Consider the following 27,550-nt stretch of genomic DNA (forward strand, 5'->3'; position numbering starts at 1 on the left):
TCATAGGTTCATACTAGGCTATCTGCCCAAGGGCATTTATAAGCCTAGCCCATAGTTATGTGGCTTTCGCCACCCCTTTAGTTTGAATAAAAACTATGCCTATCATTTTGCTGTGCCTCTGTCAAGCAGTGACGCTGAAGTAATCCCTGGGGTATATCTGCAATCTCCCATCCATTGGTCAAGATTCCTCTTGAACAAGACCAGAGGGGTGCTCTGCCTCACATGTAGGATTTTGTTCCACAGCATAGGGAGTCTCTGGGTGATGAATCTGTCCCTCCAGCACGTTCTATTTATAACCGTGTCAAGGTTTAAGTCTCCGCCCTTGTGGTTCTGAGGGATCTAGATTTTTGAGGTGAAGCATATTCATCAAATCTGGGTTTGACATGGCCTTATATGTCAGGCACAGGTCACCTCTGAGCAAGGTATGAGACTGAATAGAGCTGGAGTTCTTTCAGTCGGGCAGCATAAGACATATTTTGAGACCCTTTATCCTTTTGGTGAGGAACTTTTGGGGCCTTTCAAGCTGCAGCAGGTGTCTGGTCAGATACATTGAACGGGCATTGTACTCAATCATAGGTCTAATAAGTGATGAGTACAGGGGACGATGACCTCCTTGATCTAGATGTGAATCCCTTCATGATCAGGTGGGTGATATAGAAGGTTTTCCTAACTACTTTAGCAACATGAGTGTCAAGCGAAGGCTACTGTCAACCTGGGTCCCCAGATCTCTGATGACTTTTTCTGTGCTCAGTGGATTGCCACCTATATGGTAGCTAGGGGTAGCCTTGTTTTTCCCAAAGGGTATGACTATGCATTTTTGGCGTTTAACTTCAGGCCATGGCTCTGGCACCAGTTATCCATTTCTGTGAGGCCCTTCTGGAGGATATCTGTGTCAGATGTGTTTTCGACTATAGCCCAGTTTGCAGTCATCTGCAAACTTTGTCACATAACCCTCCTGTGTTTGCTTGTACTTCAGAAAAGTAGATGCTGAACAAGAGTGGACCAGGACTGAGCCCTGTGGGACACCACTTGACAGGCTTTGAGTCTGACATGGCTCCAGCAACTCTGACCCTGTGGGTTCTGTCACTTAGCCAGTTTGCAACCCATCTTGTGATGTATGGGTTTACATTCAAGCTGATGAGTTTTCGATGATACCTGAGTGGGGTATTGTGTGAAGGCCTTTGCCAGGTCGAGGTAGGCTGTATGGACTGCCTTTCCTCATCAATGGCCTTGGTGACTGTCTCGAAAAAGTCAACCAAGTTTAAGAGGCAGGATCTGCCTTTGACAAAGCCAAACTGAGTTGGATCCAAAGTCTGCAAGTTCCCTATGTCTTTATTTATGAGTTCCATTATGATCCTCTCCATGGCTTTGCAGATAAGGCTTGTCAAGCTAATGGGGCGGTAATTTCCAGGGTCTGTGGAGGCACCGCCCTTATGAAGTGGGACCACAGTCGCCGTGCGCCACTCCTTGGGTACGTATCCTGAGGTGAGGCTTTCCTACACAGTTATATTATGTAGAACAGTGTGGGTGACAATGACCAGTGATACTTTATTATTCAGAGAAACTGCAACACTCACAATCCCCTACAATACCAGGGTGGACAGTACCAGTACAGGTTATATTGGTCTGTATTTCTCAGCATAGTGTTCGTATCCATCGTACCTGTGGGAGCAATGTTTGTTAGCACTACCTGACTGTTGCCACACAAAGTTCCAAATTACACATTAGTTTTATGCACATACATCTCACTCTGTTACTGTACACATTCTGGTCACAGCTTGACAACATGGGAGTGTAGATAGGACATACTTTAAATATTACTCTCCTAACAGTTTTGGGGGTTGCTGCAGTGACAGATGTGTTTTCATGATGGTTGGCAATCACTTGTATTCCCTGTTTGCTGGCTAAACATCTGGGATCATCCCACAGACTTAGCAAGGGGACAGGCAGCAGATATGGGCACATATACTGGACATTCTGGCCTCACGTGTACAGTTGTGGGGTATGAATCTGTATGCAGTCTAATTCCACTCCCAGGATTCAGAACATGGCTGTGTCTGCTACAACGTAAACACTGTCCATCACAGTTGTGTCTGCTATATTGATATTGCTGTATATCTTCAATCTGCTTTCTGTCTTATTAATCCCCTGTGCTTATGATTTCTGACCTTGTATAACAACACTCTTATACAGATTTTCTAGACAGTTATATGTTGTAGGACAGTGTGGACGACAGTGATGTGTAATACTTCATTATTCAGAGCAACTGCATATCATTCTTGTATTTCTGGGCACAGTGTTGGTATCTGTCAGACCTGTGGAAGGAATGTTTATTAGCACTACCTGAATGTTCCCATACACAGTACCAGGTTCCACATTACTATTATGCACATACATCTCACTCTGTTTACACTCTGAATGCAGCTTAACAAGTTGGGGTGTAAATGGGACATACATGGCTTCTTAGTCACATAAGGTATTGGGGAGTTGTTAGTGTGCCAGGTTTGCTGTCATAGATGTGTGTCAATCAGTTGTATTTCCTGTTTGCTGCCTGTACGTCTAGGATCATCCCACTGATTTCCCAGGGTGACAGGTTGATTGGCAATAGATATGGCCCACTTTAATAGATATTCTGGACATATCTGTACAGTTGTGGGGTATGATTCTGTATGCAGACTACTACCACTGGCAGGATTCAAACCATGGCTGTGTGTGCTAAAAAAACAGCAGTTCACATCTCAGTTGCATGTGCTATTTGGTTTTTGTTGTCTGCATTTTCCCTGTTTTACTGTCTATGTGTGTCTCTTAGTTGTACTAAATGGCCTCTGGGGATTACACCAGTCATATACAGGCATTCCTATACATTCAATTTATGGTGCATGGTGTGGGTAACAGTGCTTAATACAACAGTACTATTACATGATTGCAAATCTACATTACCATATGATAACAGAATATACACATGCAGTTCAGCAGTTGGACCTCTTTTGTCAAGATATTACACTTTTATTGACATACAAACAATATGAGACTCTTCCTGCCATATTCTCTAGTGTATGCAGTACTTGCCTTGAACAATACAGGTTTTATACTAGCAATTAATTTACTACTACTTTTATTTTTATTTCCTATGATAGTAAAAGCATGAATATTACTGACCTGCCTCGTGTCGCAACCTTGCCAAGCGGCTGATGTGGGCCTCCTGGTTCATGGCCCGCTCCGTTGCAGCTGTGGTGGACTTAAGAGGAATATTGAGCCATACCTATCCATGATATACCTGAGCTGGCAATTATTACACACATACTGGGGTGATACTTACACACGTCTGGAACATCCCCTGATGCTCTAGCCTCTTGGAGCCACTCCTCCAAGAGGTCCCCCTTCCACCGTTTCAGGTCGGCATAGTGGTGCCTGGCTTGCTCACCAGTTTAGGGTATGCCAGTGACACTGGTGAGATTGCAGGCGAGATGGTCCCAGGCCTCCCCCTTATATTGGGAGCCCTGGTACTGGCCCTGCAGCAGTCTCTGTGCATGGTCTTTAACTAGGAGTCCTGCAATGACCTTGGACTCCTGGATGCACCAGCACAGCGCCCAAAAGTGCATTCCTTCTCCCCTTACTGCCATAGTGCCTGCAAGGAGAAGCTACAACCAGTTATGAGATGTATTCCCACCTCTTTGGTTTAAGTAGGGCTGATTTCCCGCACTTTTCTGTGATTGGTCAGTTTTGAAAAGGCTAAGCTATGGGCAAACCTGCTTACCTAAGGTTGGCATTGTTTAAAGTGGTATACCACTGGGCACAAAGAGTTAGCTGGTCTACACATTGCTCACACCTCCTAAGCTGGTCTGTGCAATGCTTAGCATTGCTTACATTAGACCTTCATTATAATGCCTTTTTGTCATTGTGTTATTATTCATTACACCTTATATGTATGCCTGCTATCCCTGATTGATGTGTACGTGCACTCTGTGGGATCCTTGTGTTTTATTGGGGACTTCAACACTCTATTACAATTACACCTCACTTCTGGGCTTACTGCTGTAGTCCAGTTCACATATTAATGTTATGTAGTGGGTTATGGCACAAATGACTGTATACTGATGCCTTTCACAGGTTCAATTTGGTTATACTATGGTGAGGACTTGTTTGCTACTACCTCATTCTTCTGTGCTTCTTTGATGGCTTGGTGGATAACTACTGGGACTATGGTGTATAGGGTCCTGTGTTCAAGAACTGCATGGTTGTTTATTTTGTTGATGGGCAGAACAAGGGCTGTTGGATACAGAGTGATTATGGCACTTTTGAGCACTTATAAGTGGGTTTACATGATGGTAAGCACTGCTAACCTGCCGTTACGTCTGCTTACAGAGAGTTAGCTTTAGAATTGCTTAGCCAGTGTAGTCATTGCTTACTGCCATGCAAACGGGCTTAAGGACGCTTACTAGTGCTTAAATATGCTTACTACTGCTTATTTGTGCATACACCTGCTTACTAGTGCCTTATTCATTATGACACTGACACCTCATATGTGCATTTACTGCAGTACTCCATTTCATAAATATATCTTATTTAGTGGGTTATACAACAAAAGTATTGGTCATAACATGCTTTGCCATGTAAAATGGAATGGGCTGCAGTGGGGCACGAACCAGGTATGCCTGCTCGTAAGGCAAATGCTCTGCCCACTACACTATTGCTATGCTGCTTCATTTGCATATATCTTCCTTGTTATCCTCTTCAGCCTTTTAAGCTTCTTTAACCGTAGCTAAGGGATGGGCACACCCGCGCACCTACGGTTAACTGTAATCGGATTTTTAAAGGAAAAAAAGGGTTCTTCATTTTATTTCTACATTCTGTTGCTGTTATACACAAGGGGGACTGTAGGTGGGGATATGTGGTCACCTGTGAGCAGTCTCACTCATTGCATACCTCTTTCTACTGTTCTACATTGTGGGGGGTGTGTTTATTCTGAGAGCTCTGCTCTCAGACATGCCCCCTGCACTCTTACACGCTCTGTGTAAGCCTAGGAGCTCGGGCAGCATGCATCATTAATATGCATGGCATGCTGCCGTCCTGCTCCTAAATGGTCGCTTCCGTGCAGGACTAAGCTAGTCCTGCATGGAAGAGTAGTAAATCCAGGGGAGTATCTTAAATAGGGCCTTTGACACTAGGTAGACAGCTACCTAAAAGAGGCACTAAGCCTGAGCAATCTGAAGAGAGGGGAGCTTTCTCCAGTTTTCTTTCACTTTGGGAACCAACTTGTTTAGAAATAAAGTTAATTTGGTGCAAGCTGTACAATGATTTCTAAAACTGAGCCCCTTCTGCAATGTTGCCATATAACCACAGAGACGCATTACATACTGGTACATTGCTGTGTGTTTTCAGCACTCATTTAACCTCAAATATAATAGGTTTTTTGTTTGTGTGTTTTTTTTTGTTTTTTTAGTAACTTGCCCTAATTTTTTAGATACACACTAATCTCTCATGAGATAAAACCTTGGGTAGATTAGATGTTTTAAAATGAGAAGGTTAAGTGTCATTAACAAATTCAGCTGTTAATCAAAACAGTCTCTTCTCCTTTGGTTCATAGGTTAGTACTAAGCTAACTGCCCTTGCGAGCCATTTTAAGCCTAGCTAATTATTCCTTGTGAGACACAAACCCTGCACCTTGTGTTTGTAAGGCAAACACCTTAACCATTAGGCCACCCTCCCAACCCCTGTTGGTATCTAAATTGCTGAGGTGTTGTCTCAGTTTATTGGCATTCTGTCCAAAATAATCTCAGTAGTCCTTTTAAATAACGTCAGTGTTAATATAAATACAGCCAGCATGAGCATTTTAATATTCTAACAGTATCCAGTTTATCATCTCAATAATAATAATGTGCAGAGTGCATACACTTAATACCACACGTGGCAGGATTCCAGTATTTGACTTTAGGGAGAAAGGCAAAATATACTTTAATGACTTCTACCATTTGAGGACATGCTGCTTATTTGTATCGACTTCTTTAAATTAGCTATTCATATACCCTTCATCTTTGCCTTTGTGGCCTAGACCATAACTAAAAAGATCCCACAAGGATCATTTCACTTACTTGGTTAACCAATATTTAAATAAAAAGTTTAAACAAGAAGATGTGCATGGTAAGTACACCAGAAAAGACAGACAGAGGGGCAAAGTGTGGAACAAGGACCTCAACTTACAGATTGCAGCTGCAGGAAAGGAAATGACAATAAAAACAAAACAACGTGCAACAGAAAAAAAAGTCAGATTGTACCCCAGTCCCACTACAGAGTTACAGATTGTCATTCTTTTGTTAGTGTATAGATGAATAATTATTGTTTAAAAGACAGATTTCGGTCCTGTCCTTTGTTCTTTCATTGTCCCAGGTGTTTGCTACACTTTAGATATGCCATATTGGGCATAGTAAGCAGAAGGCAAAGGTCTTGCGTGACATCTGCTTCTTTGATGTAAACATCAGCTATTTGAATTATACGGCGCCAAAAAATACATAAACAAAACATCTAGAAAATATTGCTATTTAAACTTGACCAAAAGTTAGGAAAAAAGTTAACAATGCCTCAAAACTGCTGACAAAGCCCTTATATTAAAGATGTGAATCTTTATATTCATAATTAACCAGGATGATAAAATGGTTATGCTAACCCCAGTGGTATACACTGATCACATGAAAACAAGAATTCTGAATGCATAGAGCAGTATTTCAATGCTTTGTTTCGCCTGTTGGCGCAGAGGGCTACTGACAGCTATAGTTCCTATAACACAGACTCTGATTCCCCTCAGCCCTCATTTGCCAGTTGTATGAACTACAGGAAGCCATTTGAACTAGACATTGCTCCTGGGTTGCCCCTGAAAAGGGACTATGTGTTTAACACATGGGTGTAGTTTCTTGATCAGTGTTGTAATGGTTTGTTAATATATCCAGTGAATATTTTGCTGCTGGAAATTGTAAGTTGCCCATCTTTGACCAGATTTGCTTGAAATCCATTTGACTGAAAGTTTGCGTTTTAGTGTAAGTAAGGAGGCAGTAAAGTATGGCTGCTAAGATAATCAGTTACAAATACAGTGACCTGGATTTAGTTGCATTTAGTTCCACATGGATGCAGTGTTACTACAAATAAACAAATCACTGGGCTTTCTTGTGCTCTTTGGTTCCCCAAACTGTTTATTGTTTAATAGATACACAATGAATCATAATCATTTGAAATGTTGGGACCAGCTAGAGCAAGTCCTGAAGCACAGAGACTGAACTGACAAAAGAATGGACTTACATAAGTCTGAGATTCCATTTCTTGGAATATCACCTTTTTCTCAGATGTATTGCTGTCTCTGAGTTAGTATATATATATATATATATATATATATATATATATATATATATATATATATATATATGTATTATATATAGATATAAGTTCAATGCAAAAATAATTTTTAAGAAGTGTAATTTTCGAGATTCACTCTCCTCATGTGTTTTCAGTCTTTTGTTTTCAACTTGTCGGCACTTGACATTTCGAGTACTGACATTTTAGTAGGGAGCTGAAATAATCACCACCTAAACATCTAGTCTGTAAAGATCAGATCCCACATACGTGATATTACAAAGGTTTCAAAACAAACAAATTGATTTTTTTTTTATGGGGGCAAGCAAGCAGCAGAGCACCCCGAGCACTACCTGATGCAGGTTGAGATCCCACAGCCTCACTGTTTCTATATACCAAATGTAAAGTAGCGTCAACTTGGAGAAAATGGGAAAGCTTGGGAAAAAAAAAACATGAAGCTTACTTTTTAACTCTTCTCCGAGTCTAACACAACATCTGTGACTCAGTCATTTCCAACTTTCTTAAATGTAGACCACAGAATTCAAAAGATCTTGCTGTGGTGATGTTTTGAGAAGCAAAATTAGTTATTGATGAATTTGTATGTTTCTCACATATCCTGCTGATGATGACTTCTTGACTTTACCTTAGTCTAGATTACAGAGATACTACTTCCAGCATATCCACTCAAGTGCTTTTGCTTGCTCTTTGATATATACAGTGGATATAAAAAGTGTGCACACCCCTATTAAAATGCCAGGTTTTTGTAATATAAAAAATGAGACCACAATAAATCATTTCAAAATTTTTCCCACCTTTAATGTGACCTATAACCTGTAAAAACAAATCTGTTAGGGGAAAAATATAAAAAATAAAAAACGTACAATAAGCTGGTTGCATAAGTGTGCACACCCTTAAACAATACTTTGTTGAAGCATCTTTTGATTTAATTACAGCATTCAATATTCTTGGGTAGGATTCTTTCAGCATGACACATCTTGACTTGGCAATATTTGCCCACTCTTCCTTGCAAAAGCACTCCAAATCTGTCAGATTGCGAGGACATCTATTGTGCACAGCCGTCTTCACCCCACAGATCTTCTATTGGATTTATGTCTAGGCTCTGGCTGGGCCATTCCAAAACTTTAATTTTCTTCTGGTGAAGCCATTCTTTTTTTGATTTGGATGTATACTTGGAGTCATTGTTTTGTTGAAAGGTGAAATTCCTCTTTATCTTCAACTTTCTAGCAGATATCTGAAGGTTTTGGGCCAAAAGTGACTGGTATTTGGAACTGTTCGTAATTCCCTCCACCTTTACTAAAGCCCCAGTTCCAGATGAAGAAAAGAAACCCCAAAGCATGATACTGCAACCACCATGCTTCACTGTGAGGATGGTGTTCTTCTGGTGATGCAAAGTGTTGTTTTTGCACCAAAACATACCTTTTGGAATTGTGGCCAAAATATTCAACCTTGGTCTCATCAGACCATAACACATTTTCCCACATGCTTTTGGGAGACTTGATATATTGTTTTGCAAATTTTAGCCAGTTTTGGATGTTTTTCTGTGTAAGAAAAGGCTTCTGTTTTGCAACCCTACCCCATAGTCCAGATGGTTTACTATCATATTTCTGAACTGAACTCCATCGAATGCACTTTTGTCGAACACGGAAATTAAAAAACGGTAATGTAAAACAACAAAAGCCAATCTAGGAATGGTTTTAACTTGGGTCGGGATAGGTGTTCACTGTTATTGCCGAACTACAAACCTCTCCCCTATCTCGACCTATGTTATAACCCTTTCCTAGGTTGGCTTTTGGTGTTCGACATTACCATTTTTGAATTTCCATGTTCGACAAAAGTGCAGTCGACGGAGTTCGATTCGGAAATATGATAGTAAACCATCCAGACATATGGAGAATATGGGAGATTGTTGTCAGATGTACAAAACCAGTACCTGCCAGAAATTCTTATAGCTACTTCATTGTTGCTGTAGGTCTCTTGGCAGACTCCCTGACCAGTTTTCATCTTGCCTTTTCATCAATTTTGGAGGGATAACCAGTTCTTTGCAATGTCACTGTTGTCCCATGTTTTCTCCACTTTTTAATGACTGTCTTCACTGTGTTCCATGGTATATCCAATGCTGTAGAAATTTTTTTGTACCGTTCTCCTGACTGATACCTTTCAACAATGAGATCCCTTTGACGCTTTGTAAACTCTCTGTGAACCATGGCTTTTGCTGTAGCAGTCAACTGAGTAAATGTCAGGAAAATCCTACTAGGACAGCTGAACTTTATTTGGGGTTAATCAGAGTCTCTTTAATTGATGGCAGGTGTGTATCCAAGAAGACTGAATGCTGTAATTAAATCAAAAGGTGCTTCAACAAAGTATTAGTTTAAGGGTGTGCACACTTTGCAACCAGCTTATTATACGTTTTTTATTTTTTATATTTTTTCCCATAACAGATTTGTTTGTTTTTCAATTGAATTGTACAGTTTATCGGTCACATTAAAGGTTGGAAAAGTTTTGAAATGATTTATTGTGGTCTCATTTTTTTATATCACAAAAACATGGCATTTTACAAGGGGTGTGTACACTTTGGATATCCACTTTATACACACACACACACACACACACACACACAGTATATGTGTATATATATATATATATATATATATATATATATATATGTGTGTATATATATATATATATATATATAGATGGATGCACTTTAGAAGCTCAAAATACTGAAATATCGAAATTCAGTATTTCAAGCCCATAAAGTGGAATCCTAAGAACAGCGAAAGCTCAGAAGCATGAAATTCAAAGCCTTGAATACTGGTGGTTTTGAATTTTGTGCTTCTGAGGTTTCACTGCGGTTATGGATTCAGGTAAGTATGTGTGTGTGTGTGTGTGTGTGTGTGTGTGTGTGTGTGTGTGTGTGTGTGTGTGTGTGTGTTAAGGGTTTTTGGTAGGGGCTTTGGAGTTTGTCAGTGTGTTTTGTTGCTGTGATGTGTGTGTGCAAGGAGAAATGTAGCTTGTGTGGTGGTGTTTTGTGTGTGTTTGTGTGTAGTGCGACTTTGGAGTTCGAATATTTAAGTAGGGGGGTGTGGGGTGCAGGGGTGCTTGCCCCCATTCTTTTATGTAGTAGAGAGCTTGTGTGTGTGTGTGTGTGTGTGTGTGTGTGTGTGTGTGTGTGTGTGTGTGTGTGTGTGTGTGCGTGTGTGTGTGTGTGTGTGTGTGTGTGTGTGTGTGTGTGTGTGTGTGTGTGTGTGTGTGTGTGCAGTAGAAGCATGAAATTCAAAATCTCCAGTGTGCGAGATTTTGAATTTCACGGTTCTGAGTTTTCGTGGTTTCAAAAAATTCGACTTTATAGATTTGAAATATTGAATTTCGATATTTCAGTATTTCAAGGATATAAAGTGAATATATATATATATATATATATATATATATATATGGGTCTACATAACATGGTCAACTTTTCAAAGTCGACTTTCATATGGCCGAAACCACATGATCGACTTTCTGAAAACCGACCATGTAAAATAAACACAAAAAACACAATGAACACTTACCTTAAAACTGTTAGCAGGGGGGGCAAGCCCCTCTGCACCCCCCACACTGACTGTAACTTAAATATACCAACTCCAAGATCGCACTACAGTGCGGAAGAGGGAAATGTTCCCATTTCCACTCTGTACGTAGATAGCAGTTCCCCATGGTCGGCTTTTCAAAAGTCGATCATATGGTTTTGGCCATATGAAATTCGACTTTGTGAAAAGTCGACCATGTAAAGTAGACCCATATATATATATGTGTGTGTACATGTGTCTATATGTATACACACACACACACATCTGATATTCAGTGCAACTTAGTTTCATTTCTGTCATTAACCTTCACATATATGCATTGCAGTTGCTTTTTCCAGTTTTGTCAGGACTTTCTTGAACAGATTGGCTACTTTAGATACTTCTTACCTCCATACACCTCACCCCCCAACACACAATTTTTAATTTTTGTTTATTAACCAGCAATTGATTTAGATGTCTATATATATTAAGAATGCATGCATATACATGAAAGTGAAAGAAATATGTACAGCTTTTCACGTCTAACTTTGTAACATGGGCTCTGTGAGGAAAAGTATATTACTGGCAAAGGGAAAATGCAATTATTAGTGTTTTATATTTCACCCCCAGGCTAATAAATTTTCTTCTTAAAATAACTTCTTGAAATTTTTCTCTATCATTCTTCACTCTTTGCATATTGTAGTATAATTTGTAGGACAATTATGCAGGTTGAAGAAACAAGCTTTTTGCAGTTTATCACCTACTGGTGTATTCTGGATATTATTTTTAGAATTTGGTTAAAAACAATATTAAAATGAGCAAAAGTTTGTGGTTGATAAATTAATATTCTGACTGCTATTTAATGTAAATGGCTATATTACCATTCAGATAATTACAATGTTTTCATTGTTTACCCACTCTGGATCTAACATTTATGTCTTCCAATTACTACATTATTACTTATCTAAAATCCGTAACTACAATATTTTATACCATGTTTTCTGTGCCCATTACAAATAATAAGTGATACCAGTGTTACATTTTTAAATTGCTGTATTATCGTTATGTAGTTTAGTATTCTGTTGGTTTCATTAAAATGTTTTGGTGAATGATAATTGTTTATGAGGAGTGTGTGGTCATTAATGTGCTTTTATTTTCTTAGATTTCTTTCCCATGTAAGTTCCTACACTGAAACCCCTGCTGTGGCCTGCATTGTGTCGGGATTCCTAGCATCACTCCTGTCCTTGTTGGTTAGTCTTCGAGATCTAATAGAAATGATGTCCATTGGTACACTCCTAGCCTACACATTGGTCTCTGTTTGTGTTTTGCTACTCCGCTATCAGCCAGAGAGTGACATAGATGGTTTTGTCAAATTTTTGTCTGAGGAACACACAAAGAAAAAGGAAGGCATTATAGCTGATTGTGAGAAGGAAGTATGTTCCCCTGTAAGTGATGGCGAAGATTATTCAGGGACACCAACAAACACTTGTGGTGCAAAAAATTTGCCATCACTTGGTGACAATGAAATGCTGATTGGAAAGGCAGATAAATCTAAGTACAATGTGAATCACCCAAATTATGGAACAGTAGACATGACATCTGGCATAGAAGCTGATGAATCGGAAAACATTTACTTGATAAAGTTAAAGAAATTGATAGGCCCTCGGTATTATACACTGAGAATACGTCTTGGACTGCCTGGGAAAATGGACCGTCCAACTGTTTCTAGTGGTCGCACAGTCACTACCTGTGTTCTGCTGCTTTTTATTTTAACATTTATATTCTGTTCTTTTATCATTTTTGGAGCAGACTATGTTTTTGACCAGAGCTGGTGGGCAGTCCTTTTAGTTGTCTTGATGGTACTGTTAATATGTGTGTTGCTCTTTGTCATCCTACAACAACCAGAGAATCCTAAGAAGCTTCCCTACATGGCCCCCTGTGTGCCTTTTGTTCCTGCCTTTGCAATGCTTGTGAACACTTACCTCATGTTGAAGCTGTCTACGGTCACATGGATACGCTTTGCTGTTTGGTGCTTTGTGGGTAAGTCAGCTTTATGGACATCTTCTATTTCTTACTTGCATAAAAGTAAAGTTCTGTTGACTAAAAACAAGAAAAAGAAGCATCCATGTTTGTAATGGAAATATCTGATACTTGGGAAGTATTAATTACTTTTATATTTTTATATGTTTAAGACGCAGAAAAGACATCATGCCATATGTAATATTCTGTGACACATCGATGAACTGTTTATCAAACCTTAGATTGTAAAATGATATGCTTCAAGCACATTCTGTAATACAAATAATCTCCAAAACATCAGAAATATTGACTGATTCATTTAGCAAACTATATTAAACCATGTCATTTAGGTTAACAGTCTGGAAAGCATAACTGATTTTGTATAGAGTGTGATGGCTGACATGCTTTTCCTATCAGACATGGTGAGTAAACTTTCAAGTGCAGACTATTCCATTTCATTAGGTGGCATGCAGGATGAGACAGCACATTGACAACACATCTGTTAAAATACTAACATCTGTTCTTCCCTGGAAGCTGTTAAACTGTGGAGGATGCGTTTCTGTCTGCACATTTAGCACAGACACTAACAGATCATATTGATTTCTGTATATTGCCTTAGCAGTGACATATTTTAGAGCAAACATCTAAAGACCAGGTGCAGTATATCATGGCAACTATGGCTAAACCGATGTGAAGTGCAGTTCTATAACTTTATTAAGAAACAAAAATAATGGAAGGGGTGGCAGATGTAAACTGTTAGATAAAATAGTTCTGAAACAGTTTTGAACCACATTTGAGTAAAAAAAAATCATGTCACCATTAAAAAAAATTATGTCTTTTCATTATTTGGTCTCACCAAGATGTGTAAATGAAGAGAAACAGACACATGTTTGCAAGATAAACCAGTCTGTAAATTGCATTATCGTAAAAAACATCAGAAATACTGCAGCCATAGTTCTGCAAAGCATGTTGGTAGTATTCCACAGAAAAATCAGAAAGAAAAAAGGTCTTAGTATGGTAAAGTTGATGAGGATAAAAGAACCTGATGCACAGAAATGCATTTAGATATACAACTGGTCATAGATCTGTGTTACTGAGGGGTCACTAGAAACAATAATATTCTGGTATACTAAGTTATGCTGGTGTCTTTTACTTATGGGATGTGGGCTTTAGTGATCACTTCTAGCTGATATCTGAGTACATTTTGCATATCTTTCTCCATGTCTATGAGGACTTTCTATGTGTATACTTATTCCCATCCACCCACAAAGATGTGTAGTTTAAGTTGGCTAGTTACTCAAAAATGTCTTTTTTTCCCTCCAAGGACAACTCTCTGGAAGGACGTCTGTATCACTGAGATTTACCCAGTCTGACAAGGAAGTTGGGATTGACAGAATAATGTGCATCTCTTTTCAGAAAATACATAAACCTATAGCCTCATACATACTAGGTATTGTGAATGTTGCATAAAAAGTATGAATCAGGTACACAGTAACATAAATCTGAGAGTATATTGTTGAAGGATAAGCAGAAACATTAGACATCTGGAAATAAGGCCTATAATGTTAAGGCATAATTCAAACAGATGATCCACTGTGGCAACCCCCTAATGGAAACAGCCGAAAGAAGATGATGATGACATTAAGGCATAATTCGTATAAGGGTTCAGAGAAGTGCATTTTCCATACTGACAGTATTGAATCTCCTGCACAACAAAGTAGATGGACCTTATAATATGATTTTTGTGAGACAAGAAAGGAAGGAAGCTCAGCCTTTTGAAAGTAGGAGTTAATGATCCATCACATGCATCATCAATAGGGGCTTGACAGTAAGCTCTAAACACATTGAGGGAATTTCCAGTTGGATCTCATTTCAGCATTATTGTAACACACACTATTTTCATCCAATGAGTGCACTTCATCCTTAAGAGTGGTGTAGTGATGTGTGTGTGAAGGGAGATATTGGGCTGAAGTTATATGTTTGTGTCTTTCGGCTTTTCCCGGTTAGGGGTCGCCACAGCGGAACTCCAGTCCGCTAATGATTGACAATTGATTTTTACGTACCGGCTTGCCAGGCCTGATGCACAACCATCAACGAAGGTACGCCCATTCACGCATGTCTCCACGCAGAAGACGCTCTAGCTGAGAATTGAACCGGAAAGCGTCTTACTGTGAGGCGACAACGCTACCGCAGCACCACCACTGCGGGGGTGGGCTGAAGTTATATCATATCAGTAAATGTTTCAGTAGCCTGTACTTAAAATATAATGGCAAAATGCTGAGAACCTCAGAAGTATGAGTGGGTTTTTACAAAATTAAATAAAGGGTCATAAGATTATTAACTGTCAATGCAAAAATGAAATGAAGGTTAATAAATATATTAGCTATTAGCAGTTTAGATCCAAAGTTATATGCCATAAAAGATGATGCCAGTTCATACCTCTCAACCTGGAAACATCAAAAATTTGGACAAGGCCCATAAAAAATAGGTACAAATCTGTACGCTGATTAACGTAAAATTTGCGTACATAATTATTTAACCCCACCCACTCCAATGGAATTGTGGGGTACCAACTTTCAAATTCAAACTGATGAACAGACATCCAAAATATAGCACTACCCCCTGCAGCCATTCCAATCTCCCATTAGCTGGCTATTTCACTCCATTTAGCATAAACACTAATGTGTGCATGCATACCGCTTTACTTCTCAATGATTATTTGGATTTTACTTTTACATTTTATAGCACAATGCACAAACACTAACAGATATCTGCTAAACAAAGTAATAATGTCTCACTCACAATGAAAATAGACTTGGCATTTAAACTCCTCTGCCCTTGAAACTCACATTCATTGAAACAGCATTGAAACCCACACCACATCCAAAGAAAATGCATCTGGCCAGCGGTGGATAAAGATTACCTTTGGGCTGTTTTCAAATCACAGGCCCCTTGCACACAAAACAAGAACATGCATGCGTTCTTTGATGCACCTTCCTGACTTTATTAAATTATATTCCTTGTATAATACAGCACACTTATTAGACTTAAGTTAGAAGAGCTCATTTTAAATTTATTGTTTTAACATTTTTCTAGCAGGCAATGAAACAAAATGCATGAACCAATAATGACAAAACTGCCCAACTCAGAACATTTCCATCATTTAAGTCTACTTCCACAGTCTCACACACACACACACACACACACACACACACATTTATACATATATTATAATAACAACTTTTCTCAGATGAAAGCAAGAATTTAAGCCAAGATAATTATTAGTCATATGCTTTACTTATCTTTAATACAAAAATACCAACATTTAGAACCCATAGCTTAACAGTTTTGCATACTGATTACTAACCATCACATTAAACTTACCCATAGTAATTTATTTCAGTAATAACCCATGATATAACTGTAAATATAGAAAATGTTTGTATTATTTTTCCAAAATTCCAGTGCAGGTGCCTACTAAGAATACAAAATACCAATACTGGTAGAAAGTATGAATGAGATCTGCTAATATATGTTCCCAGTAAGCTTGCTAAGTATGACTGCAGCTATATTGCAAGTATGCAAAAAAAAAAGAAACGATTTACAAAGTAGGCATGCAAAATCCCAGCAGAGGTGAACAGTAAGAAGCCAGAATCAAACACAACAGTTAACATTTACAGCAAAATGTTACTTATTTTCTTAACACATGATGTCTTACAGCAGGAAATTCCTTCCTTCTCTGATATCCACTTTATCCGGTTCAGGTAATCAGGCAATTGTAACCTATCACAACATTCAAAGATATAAGCATACCTCTCAACTGTCCAGATTTTTTTGCAGAATGTACAGATGTTTGCCTCACATTTTTGGTCTGTTCCTCATAAAATTTATATATTTTTTTCTGGCAAATCTTTGAGTACTGAAGTCACTAAATAATGTTTTACATTTTATTTTCAACCTTCATATCCTTCAGGAAACTGCATGCTGATGTAAAACCTATTATTCTAGCAACTTTTTTAAGCGTATATGGGCAAAATGTAAAATTTGTCTTTGAATCTGCATGTAGAGAAACTAATCATGAGCAGCCAGCCAGTCTGCCCCAGGACACACACACACACACACACACACACACACACACACACACACTCACTTACACACACAGACACACACACACACACACACACACACATACATTCACATACGCACACTCACACACACACACGCACACACACACACACACACACACACACACACACACACACACATTCACATACGTACACTCACTTACACACACACACACACACACACACACACATTCACATACATACACTCACTTACACACACACACACACACACACACACACACACACACACACACACACACACACACACACACACACACACACACATTCACATACGTACACTCACTTACACACACACACACACACACACACACACACACACACACTTACTTGTGTGCTGCTTTCCACACAAAGTTCAGTGCTGTTGCCATCTGTTCGTTCCTGCCCCGACATAATCCATTCAGTTCTGCTGCTGTCCGTTCGCTCCGTCTGTGCCCTGACATAATCCATTCACTTCTGCCTCTCCCCAACATAATACTTTCCATTCTGTTCTATTATGGTGCCATTCCTTCAGTGCTACATCATTCCTGATCGCATTTGTAAATCTGCCATTCCCGCCTGCTTGCATTTGAGCTCTGCGTGCATAATGCTCCAAGGAGCTCAATTCTCATAGGCTGGTAGCCCTGACAGAGCTGATGTCATCGCGCACGTGATGATGTCAGCCCCATTAGCGCGAACATTAAAAAAACATTAAAAATACAAAGAAAAAAATTGGAAATGAAGGGGTGCCACTCAGGAATCGTGGTACCCCTTCATTTGAACCCCAAAACTCGGTAAAAAATTAGTAATTCGGTGCAGTTGGGAGGTATGTGTCAGTTTCTGTCCTAGCTCATTAAATGGGATGCAGACAATGTAGGAATCTATGCTGATGCACTATTCTGTGCAAGGCATACAAATTCATCTTTTGTGATATAACTGCACTTTTGTGGTAGCACAGTTTTGTAAGAATGGATCCCTCAAGCAGCATGCTAAAATTGTCGATGTAAAATGTTGAAAACTGGAAAAAATCATGAGCAAATATTCATCAAATGAAGTGCAACTGCATACAGTTGATATATGCAAGAAGTTTCAAAGTATTCATAAATACTCATTTTTGGAGTCCTGTCTTAGGGACCGCCATACTGGGGCTGAAAAGTTTCATCTATAAAATGAACTATTTAATACATAACTCACCACTGATGAAGGAAGTGAGCAATAACTGGAGGTTTTGTGTGGTGGCAGTCCACTGAATGTCATATGACTCATTTATGTTAAAAATTTGAAATCGATAATTTTATGAAGTTAGGTTCACTGCAGTAACCACAAGCTCATACATATTACAGGTTTTAATAATTTTGACCTGCCATCATAGTTTCCTTGCAAACTGGCTCACAGGTAGAATCCATAGTGTGAAAGTAGCTGACTCCAAGTCAGACTGCCGACCAGTCATGAGTGGAGTCCCACAGAGTTCGGTCCTGGGTCCTCCCCTGTTTGGTATCTACTTCTCTGAAGTCCAGGCCAACATGAAGGGACTCCGGCTGACAAAGTTTGCAGACGATTGCATGTTGGGAGCTATTATTAACTCCCCAAGTGATGTTGACATTCTACATAACGGCCTCACTGAGACAAATGACTGGTGTCAGAACCATGGCCTTAAGCTCAATGCCAAAAAATGTGTCATCATCCTTTTTGAGAAAAACTCTGTTCCCATGAATTACCACATTGATGGCAGTCCGCTGAACACAGAAGGCATTATAAGAGATCTGGGAACACAGGTTGACAGCAACCTCTCTTGTGACCACTGTGGTCAGAAAGTCCTTCTCTGTGGCACATTTCATTACTAAGGGTTTTGCATCCAGGAAGAAAGAAGTCATTGTCTCCCTCTACTCTTCCCTCATTAGGCCAATCATTGAGTACAATGCCCCATTTGGCATGTACCTCACTAAACACCTGCAACAACTGGAGAGGTTGCAAAAGTACCTCACAAAGAGGATCCTAGGCCTTAAACACATGTCCTACATGGACAAACTCAAAAAAAAAGCTCCAACTATTCTCTGCCTCATATCGCCTACTTAGAGGCGATCTCTGCTTGACTTACAAAGCCATGTCTGACCCAGCTCTGTTAGAAATGCTACATCTAAAGAAATCCCAATCCCTCTGCACCACATGCTCTAAAGACCTCAACCTCATTACCACAATCAACAGAACATGCTGGAGGGACAGGCTCATAACCCAGAGACTGCCCATGCTATGGAATAGACTTCGCATACATGTCAAGCAGAGCACCTCACTGGCCCTCTTCAAGAGAAATCTTGATGAGTGGATGGGAAATAGAAAATTCACCCCGGGGATCACTCCAGTGGTTTGACTCGACAGAGGCACTGGGAATTAAGGTTGGGTGGCACGATGCCAGGGTAACTGAAATCATGCTCTCCCTAAGCAGACCAACAATCTGCTGAATATCTACAGTTACCAGCCAAGGCTATTGCCTGCCCCATTTCCATTCTGATCAATGGGACTGTTAGCGAAAGTCACATCCCTACCTTATGGAAAGTCTCCCATATTATCCTCCTCCATAAAGGTGGACACTCCACTGAACTGTCAAACTACCACCCCATTGCCCTTCTTTCTCCTTTGGCTAAGATCATGGAGAAATGCATCCATAGGCAATTACTCGACCACTTAATCCAAAAGAACTTACTTTCCAGCTATCAACATTGTTTCAGACCTTCACACAGCAATACCACTGCCCTCCTTTCCTTTACTGATTGCATTAACAAAAAATGCAGCCTTAATAATCTTTCCTCTGCACTATTTATTGACCTGTCAAAAGCATTTGACATGGTAAATCACCGGATTCTCATAATCATACTCAAATACCTGTCATTAGATGCACTTTCCATAAAATGGTTTCAGTCCTACCTAGATAAAAGACAACAGGCTGTATTATGGCATAACACTCTATCCACCCACCTGCTCGTTACCCTTGGTGTCTCTCAAGGGTCCATACTAGGACCTCTCCTTTTCTCCATATTTATTAATGACCTTCATCTAGCCATTCCCCAAGACACTTGCATAGAATATGCTGATGACGCCACACTGATATGCTCAGCCACATCCACTTCTGAACTTCACTCTCTTACACAGAAGGTATTTAACACAGTTGAACAATGGTTCACACAGCGTTGCCTTCTCTTGAACCCCCCCAAAAAACTAAACTCCTCCTCTTCAATCCTACTCACAAGTCCTCTCCTTTTGATTTCTCTGTTACATCCACCAATGGTATCATTATATCACCAGACCCAACCACCAAACTACTTGGTATCACCATTGACAACAATCTGAACTTTGACATCCATATCAACAATACTATAAAAACTGTCAACAAAAAACTTGGCTCTCTCTATAGGATTAAACCCTTCCTTTCACATACAGCCAAAACAACTATAGCTCACATTCATCTGTTCTCTACACTCATTTTTAATAATCTATCTAAGAATAACTTCAGCAAATTGGAAATGTCCTACAATGGCATTGTCAGATTTGCTACAGGCAACCCATTTAGAACCCACCATTGCATTAAAATAAAGCAGCTAGAACTAGAAAACCTGATTAAATTCCACCAACTAACCATTGCCCATAAGACACTCTATAAACCTTCCAACACTCCTATTCTATCTACCCTCATCACCCACTATAAAAATCTGAAGTCCTTACGTTCATCACACAAACTTCTTATATATACCTATAAACCTAACAACAAGGCCTGGGATTCTCTCTTCTCTAATGCTGTTGGAAAATCCTGCAATCTTCTCCCCAGTGACCTTTCCTCACTTGCCTCTTTATCACTCTTTAAAAACAGTCTGAAACTTTTCCTCAGAACACACTGGTTGTGCCCCTGTACTAAACCTGTACTAAACCTGACTAGTCATCTATCTCTTCAAACTTGGCTCTGCCTACCCCATACTTCTCAATAACTGCTATACTTTCCTTATTAACTATAAATCTGATCTGTCTCTAAATTACATTATTTCCAACCTCTGTGGATACTTATTATTGAGGGAACTCTTTATTAATATTACTATACAGTAACCTGCCTTCCTTTTTATTATGTACTGTACCTGTATGATGTATTGTACCTGCATTTTGCACTGTTATGATTTTTGCCCTCACTGAAAATTCTGTGTTAACGTGTAATATGCATTGTATATATGACTGTTGTTGTTATTTGTTATTTTTTTTTTTGTTTCTGACTTGGAGCTTATCTCCCCGGGCCTCTACTGAGAATGGACATATATCCAGTTAGACTAGCCCGGTAAACACATGTAAAATAAATAATAATCCTATGGGCTAGGCTTGTAAAGGCTCCAGGGCCATTAGCCTAGTACACACCTATGAACAATGGCAATACAATTTCAGATTTTCATCCTTTATGTAATTTTTGGTCAGAATTCAGTGTAACCTTTCATGAGAGGCTAGTATGTGGAAAAGTACAGTGTTTAGCCTACCAGTGTAGGTATTCTGCAAATAGGCATTTTGAATAACTCAAACCAAAAAAGTTAAGGAGTTGCCAAGTTATGATTATTTCTGATACAATGGTTTTATAACAACGAACCAGAAATTCAGTAAGAAAAGCTTATCTAGTTTAATTCAGTTCTATAGGTAGGTATTTTATCATTTTATTAACCAGGTTAATCTTACCTCACACAGTTCATGCTCAGGTTCTCTGGTTAAAGACATCTCCTAGCTGAAGAAGAAGAGAATCCTGTAGCAACTAATGGTAATCATGGGTGTGGTCTGTGTTGGGTAATAGGTATATTATACGTAGGTTAGGCAACTCTTGATTAGATGATGATTATTTCCCTCATAAATAAATAAAAGATTAAACACACTGGAGTTTTTCTTAATTCCAGGGTATCAACTCTTAATAGATTAAACACTTACCAGAATTATGAAGTCCTGGGGCCTGCTCTGTAACACTGGGCACTCTTAATTAAAAGAAGAGTGTGCCAAAGTAGTCCTCAGATTGGCACCAACTCCTCAAACCAAAAGAGAGGACCAAAGTAAAGGTTTCAAAAAACAGCAAAACATTTTGGAGCTTCTTGGCTTCTTACTACAGTTACTATTGCACAAAGCTGCTAAATACTTAAATGAATCCTGGTACTGCACACATAAATGAATCCTGGTACTGCACACATAAATGAATCCTGGTACTGTACACATAAATGGTCTGCAATTGCCTTTTATGCCGCAAATAGCTTCTGTCATGGACAACTGCCCCCTTTGTACTTCACTAATTATGGTACTAGGTGGAGGATGGAGAATCTCCAGTAAAAGGAGGAATTGATATGATATTTTTTTACAGCCTAAAATAGATAAAAATATGTGTGTGTGTGTGTGTGTGTGTGTGTGTGTGTGTGTGTGTGTGTGTGTGTGTGTGTGTGTGTGTGTGTGTGTGTGTGTGTTTATGTCTGATATATATCTATATATGGGTCTATGTCAGAAGCATGAATTTTCAGAAATTCAAAATTCATATTGTTGAGATGATATGATCGAGTTTCCTAAAACTCGAACTTTGAAAAACTACAAAAATCTACATTTTTTTCTTCATTTTTGGAGGGGAACTGACAAATATATGCTGACCCTATCCCAAACTCAATCTATGGTTAACAGTGAGTTGGACCATGAACTAATGGTGGGAGATGGGAGAGCCACCATACTCAGTTCAAAGGTACTTTACTTTTCTCATGTGGTAGCCCTGCCATAACCTATGTGGTTATGTTATACTTGAAGTTTCGTCTGTTGTGAGGCATGACTGTTGGGACATTCTTACCTAAGGGTGTACGATAGTAATGCCTCTAAACCTGGCTACAAATACTAACCTATCCCCATCAATAATCTGGACTATCCACAGCCATGGAAGTGGCCACATTTCCACCACATACACACATCCCAACTCCCTGGGATAGACATTACCATCCTCGCTGCTTGTGCTTTCAAGCATTGTAGCCACTTGTCTTGCATGACAAATCATAAGAAGAGCTAGTTGTCACATTCTATTACATCTGTGCTCATTAATAGCAGAAACTGTTTTTGCAGGCAGTCAAACTGTACAAATAAGGTTTCTCAGTAGAAAGTGTCTGTATCATTGTAGCTACAAGTAAATATTCAGCCATATATCTTGCACAGAAATTATTTTGTCATTGTCGAACCCCCACCCTGATGGACCTCCTGCATATCCACAGAATGAACAGCACCAGAATTACCCATTCTAAAGACTTAAACCTTAACTGTGATATAAATAGGACCTGATGGAGAGACCAGTATGTATTCAAGAAACTACCTGTTTTCTAGAACAGGCTCCTGATACACGTGAAGCAGAGTTCCTCACTAAACCAAATTAAGTATAATTTGGACAATTGGCTGAGGAACAGGGAATTTATCAATGGTTTGGCACTTGTGTTTCTAGTGGACACAGGCAGCCTGTAAATGGTTCATATCTCAGGCCCATACCTCAAAAGGTACTGAACTTTCTCTAAAAGGTGTTACATCAGTAGAAGAGGGTTGGCAGCAATATGTCTAAATCTGATGCACATTTGGAAAAATATGAGGCTTTTGCTGGAAATGGAACTGGGAAGGATTATAAAGAGAGAAATGCAAGACAGGCACAGCTCTTAGATCTTATGTTTCCAGCCTTGATAGGACCTGGTGTATGACAGAAAGTTGCTCCTTCATTAGACAACCATAACACTCCTTTCATGGATGTTACCCAAAGAAATGTCAGGTAAAATTATTTGGACTCTCACTTGCATCCAGACATTCTAGAAAGTTGGAGGCCTTGAGTGCCCCTCCCCCACTCTAGTCTACGTAGTCCTGACAGTATCCATAGTTTTTATGCTGTAGTTATTTAAAACCACTGTGGGCTGGTGTTTGTTTTCAGTCATATTTCTTCAAAGGGAGGAAACCATGTAGTAGTTTACCTTATTCATATATTTCAGGAAAACATCTAGTAGTTTACCTTATTCATATATTTCAGGAAAACATCTAGTAGTTTACCTTATTCATATATTCCAGGAAAACATCTAGTAGTTTACCTTATTCATATATTTCAGGAAAACATCTAGTAGTTTACTTTGTTCATATATTTCAGGAAAACATCTAGTAGTTTACCTTATTCATATATTGCTGTGAACAGAAAAAATGTATGCAGCTGTGGAAAAGGATTGATTTAGGAATAGTGCAGGCTGTCCAAAAGGTCCAGTAATGGCAGTGTAACAGGACATTAGTAGTGACAGACCAGAATCCCGGTCAAAATAAAAAGCTTCTTAGGTGAGGTTTGGTACTGCAGTTCTGTATCATGACAATCTTGCATGTGACTGATATCAGGAATGCAATTACAGATGGGTTTTCTAGTCAAAGAACTGAATAGTCTGACTTTTGAGATTAGTTTGTATCCCCATGTTTCATTACCAGGGGTTTTCTAATCAAAAACTGTTTTGAGTCTAAATGGGGGGAGAAATATAAAACGCTGTAATAATGTGAGAAAATGTAACTACTCCTTGATAGGGGAAGTACAAGACAAATGACATAATCTGCACTAAAGCAGTATTTGATTTAATAAAAATGTAAACGGTTATTTAAAAAATAAAACATGCTGTACTATTTGTCTTTTAAGAAGTGTGTAATATTTGTGTTATTCACCTCTTCAGTTCTGATCAGACTGCTGAGTCACTCCTGCAGTTATGCGTGCTGCCTTTTTCCTTTCAGGCATACACTGCATGAAAGCAGATTACACACGGTTCTATTATTTCAATGTAAATTATTGTAGCACTGAATTGGTATTATTCAATCTGATGATTAAGGAGCAGCCTTACTTTTTCAGTTTAAAATAATTTTCTCACATTTACAATTTTTATGACCCTGCACTCCAAGGTGACTGCAGTTCAGCCTGGCAGCAGTCAGAATTGTGGCACAGCATTAATTGACTACACACAGGTGTTATAATAAGTATGTGAAACTGTACATAAAGATGTACATTTTCTACTGTGAGAATGTAGTGCAGCTTGAAAAATAAAACTAACTACTGCACACATATCTGTAGTGCTTCTTAAATGCTATTACAGATGAAAGGATATTACCTTACTTGGGACTCTTCCCCAATGGAAACAAGATATCATCCAAAATTCAAGGTTAGAGCAACATGAAATTCAGACTTGGATGTGTGTGTGTGTGTGTGTGTGTGTGTGTGTGTGTGTGTGTGTGTGTGTGTGTGTGTGTGTGTGTGTGTGTGTGTGTGTGTGTGTATCTATCTGTACATATATATATATATATATATATATATATATATATATATGTATATGGAGAGAGATAATATAAAGAAGGATTGACTTTTCCTGCATGAGTGTGCACAAGGAGACAGAACACCTTCCTGTAAAAAACTTTGCAGATTCTGTTCTGATCTTGAAAGCTGCTTTCAGATTGGGTCCAGTGTATGTTTAGCTAAAGTTAGATATGGTGTATCCTAGCTGATAAGCAGTGTCTGTTATATGTCATCTGCATACCTCACAATCTCTTCCAACAAGAAACATGGACAAAGCCATAAATAAAAGTGGAACAAAGGCCAAAAATAGGCACAGTTTTTAAATAATGATCTTACAAACTTGAAAAGTTGATAGAATAGGTTTTGCATTAGCATGAATTTTTTGAAGGGCATGAAGTTTGAAACTCAAACATCTATCATTTTCTAACTTCAGTCTTTAATGATTTGCCACTAATTAGCCAGAAAACCACAATCTTATGAAAAGTGGACCAAACATATGAGGCAAAAATCTGTGAAAATTTGTACAGTTGAGAGGTATGGATCTGTTTTTTTTACAACTTGATTGTAAATTTCTTACATAAGATTACTCCTGTTTGCATATTAACTTTTTATTTTCACTGAAACACTGTATAAATTCCGAGTAAGGAGTTTTACTGTTCAGTTTCATATGTTCATAGCTGGTGATCTTTATGATTTGTGGGTCGAACATGTATTAACTCTTTGATATCCACCTATCCGAGAATGCTTGCTGGTAACTAAATAGTACCATTCAAATATTTAAAAGCCAGCTTATTTCAATGGAAAACTCATTTGTATTCTTGCTTTTGAAAAGGAAGATCTTGCTGGTGGTGGCTGCCAGTGTTACCAAAAACTGGGGGAGATGTTGACACTGGAAACTTGTCATTTACTCCTTTTGGAAAATATCTTGTGTGTGTGTGTGTGTGTGTGTGTGTGTGTGTGTGTGTGTGTGTGTGTGTGTGTGTGTGTGTGTGTGTGTGTCTGTCTGTCTGTGTATGTGTGTCTGTGTGTCTGTGTATGTGTGTCTGTCTGTCTTGTCTGCAAAATAATTCTGGCCATGTAGATATGCAAACAGGAATAATCTTGCAAAATGCATTTATAATAAAGGTATTGACCAACAAATAAAATGGAGTCGGGAATTGCGTACACTGCAAATTTTAATAAAACAATAAAATGATAAAATAGTATAGTAGAAAACAACTCAATACAGTGAAGCACTTTTCATCTAGTTGATAACTAGACTTCATCAGATAACATTGAGTAGGTCAAGTTTTACATAAATACTCTCTCCCCGCCCTGTTGCTTAATTACTTAATAGATAACAAGGAGGAAGATTGAAAAGGGTAAACAATACCTTCCAATGCAGAGTACACTAAAATGCAAACAGTGACCGTGATGCTGCCCTCTTATCCAACTTCTATTTGTCTTATAAGTACTATATTGTGCATTCTACCAAATTTCACATCATAAATATGCATACCAAAATAAAATGAATGATGATAGTAATAAAATATGGTAAATAGTACAACTAACACAGCACTAGATACAGTAAAACAAATAAAAAATGCATAAATAATTGTGTATGTACCCACATACATGCACCCACCCGCATGTTTTTATGTGTGTATGCGACTTTCTTCAACAGCTGGTAACTACTAATTTCCTAAACTGATGCCTTGTACAACAAATTAGTTAAAAGTAAATATACTTATGTCTACTCCTAAATATTTTATAAGTTTTGAAAAAGATGAAGTAAATCTTGCCCCATTAAGGTTTTTAGTTAGCCCCCGGCCTGAATATGTATTCACACATAGTAGAAGCCAAAAGCTGACCTATCTCCATTTTATAGGGTCCACCCTAGGACTGTTGCAGTCGCCCCACTTGTGTTGGGTAGAATCCTAATATAAGGGCCACTGTGGACTGATAACTACCTTAAGCTTATCTGATTAAATTCTTCAGTCTTAAGAGGCACTGGATGGAGCATGTTTCATTTAGGCCTGGGTAGTGGCAAGCATCCAAACAGATTTGCCACATAAGCATGATCATACATATAACTTCAGGAAAGAAAAAAATGAAAATGCTGTAGCTAACCACATCAAGCTGCATCCCACCCATAATTTTAAATTCAGGGTCATAGATCACATTACAAAAGATATAAGGGG

At 38.8% G+C, this 27,550-nt stretch overlaps 1 protein-coding gene across 1 annotated transcript in view; it reads left to right on the plus strand.

The window, feature by feature from the left end:
* The window catches only part of SLC7A14 (solute carrier family 7 member 14), a 1,267,904-nt gene that overhangs the window by 956,236 nt on the left and 284,118 nt on the right, over window positions 1-27,550 (plus strand). Inside the window, exon 7 of the mRNA XM_044070061.1 lies at window positions 12,073-12,950. Within this exon, the coding sequence (XP_043925996.1) occupies window positions 12,073-12,950 (878 nt within the window). The remainder of the gene's footprint in view (window positions 1-12,072; window positions 12,951-27,550) is intronic.

The sequence above is a fragment of the Protopterus annectens genome, chromosome 4.part1, assembly GCF_019279795.1.
Source record: "Protopterus annectens isolate FY-2018-M chromosome 4.part1, PAN1.0, whole genome shotgun sequence".
NCBI lineage: Eukaryota > Metazoa > Chordata > Ceratodontiformes > Protopteridae > Protopterus > Protopterus annectens.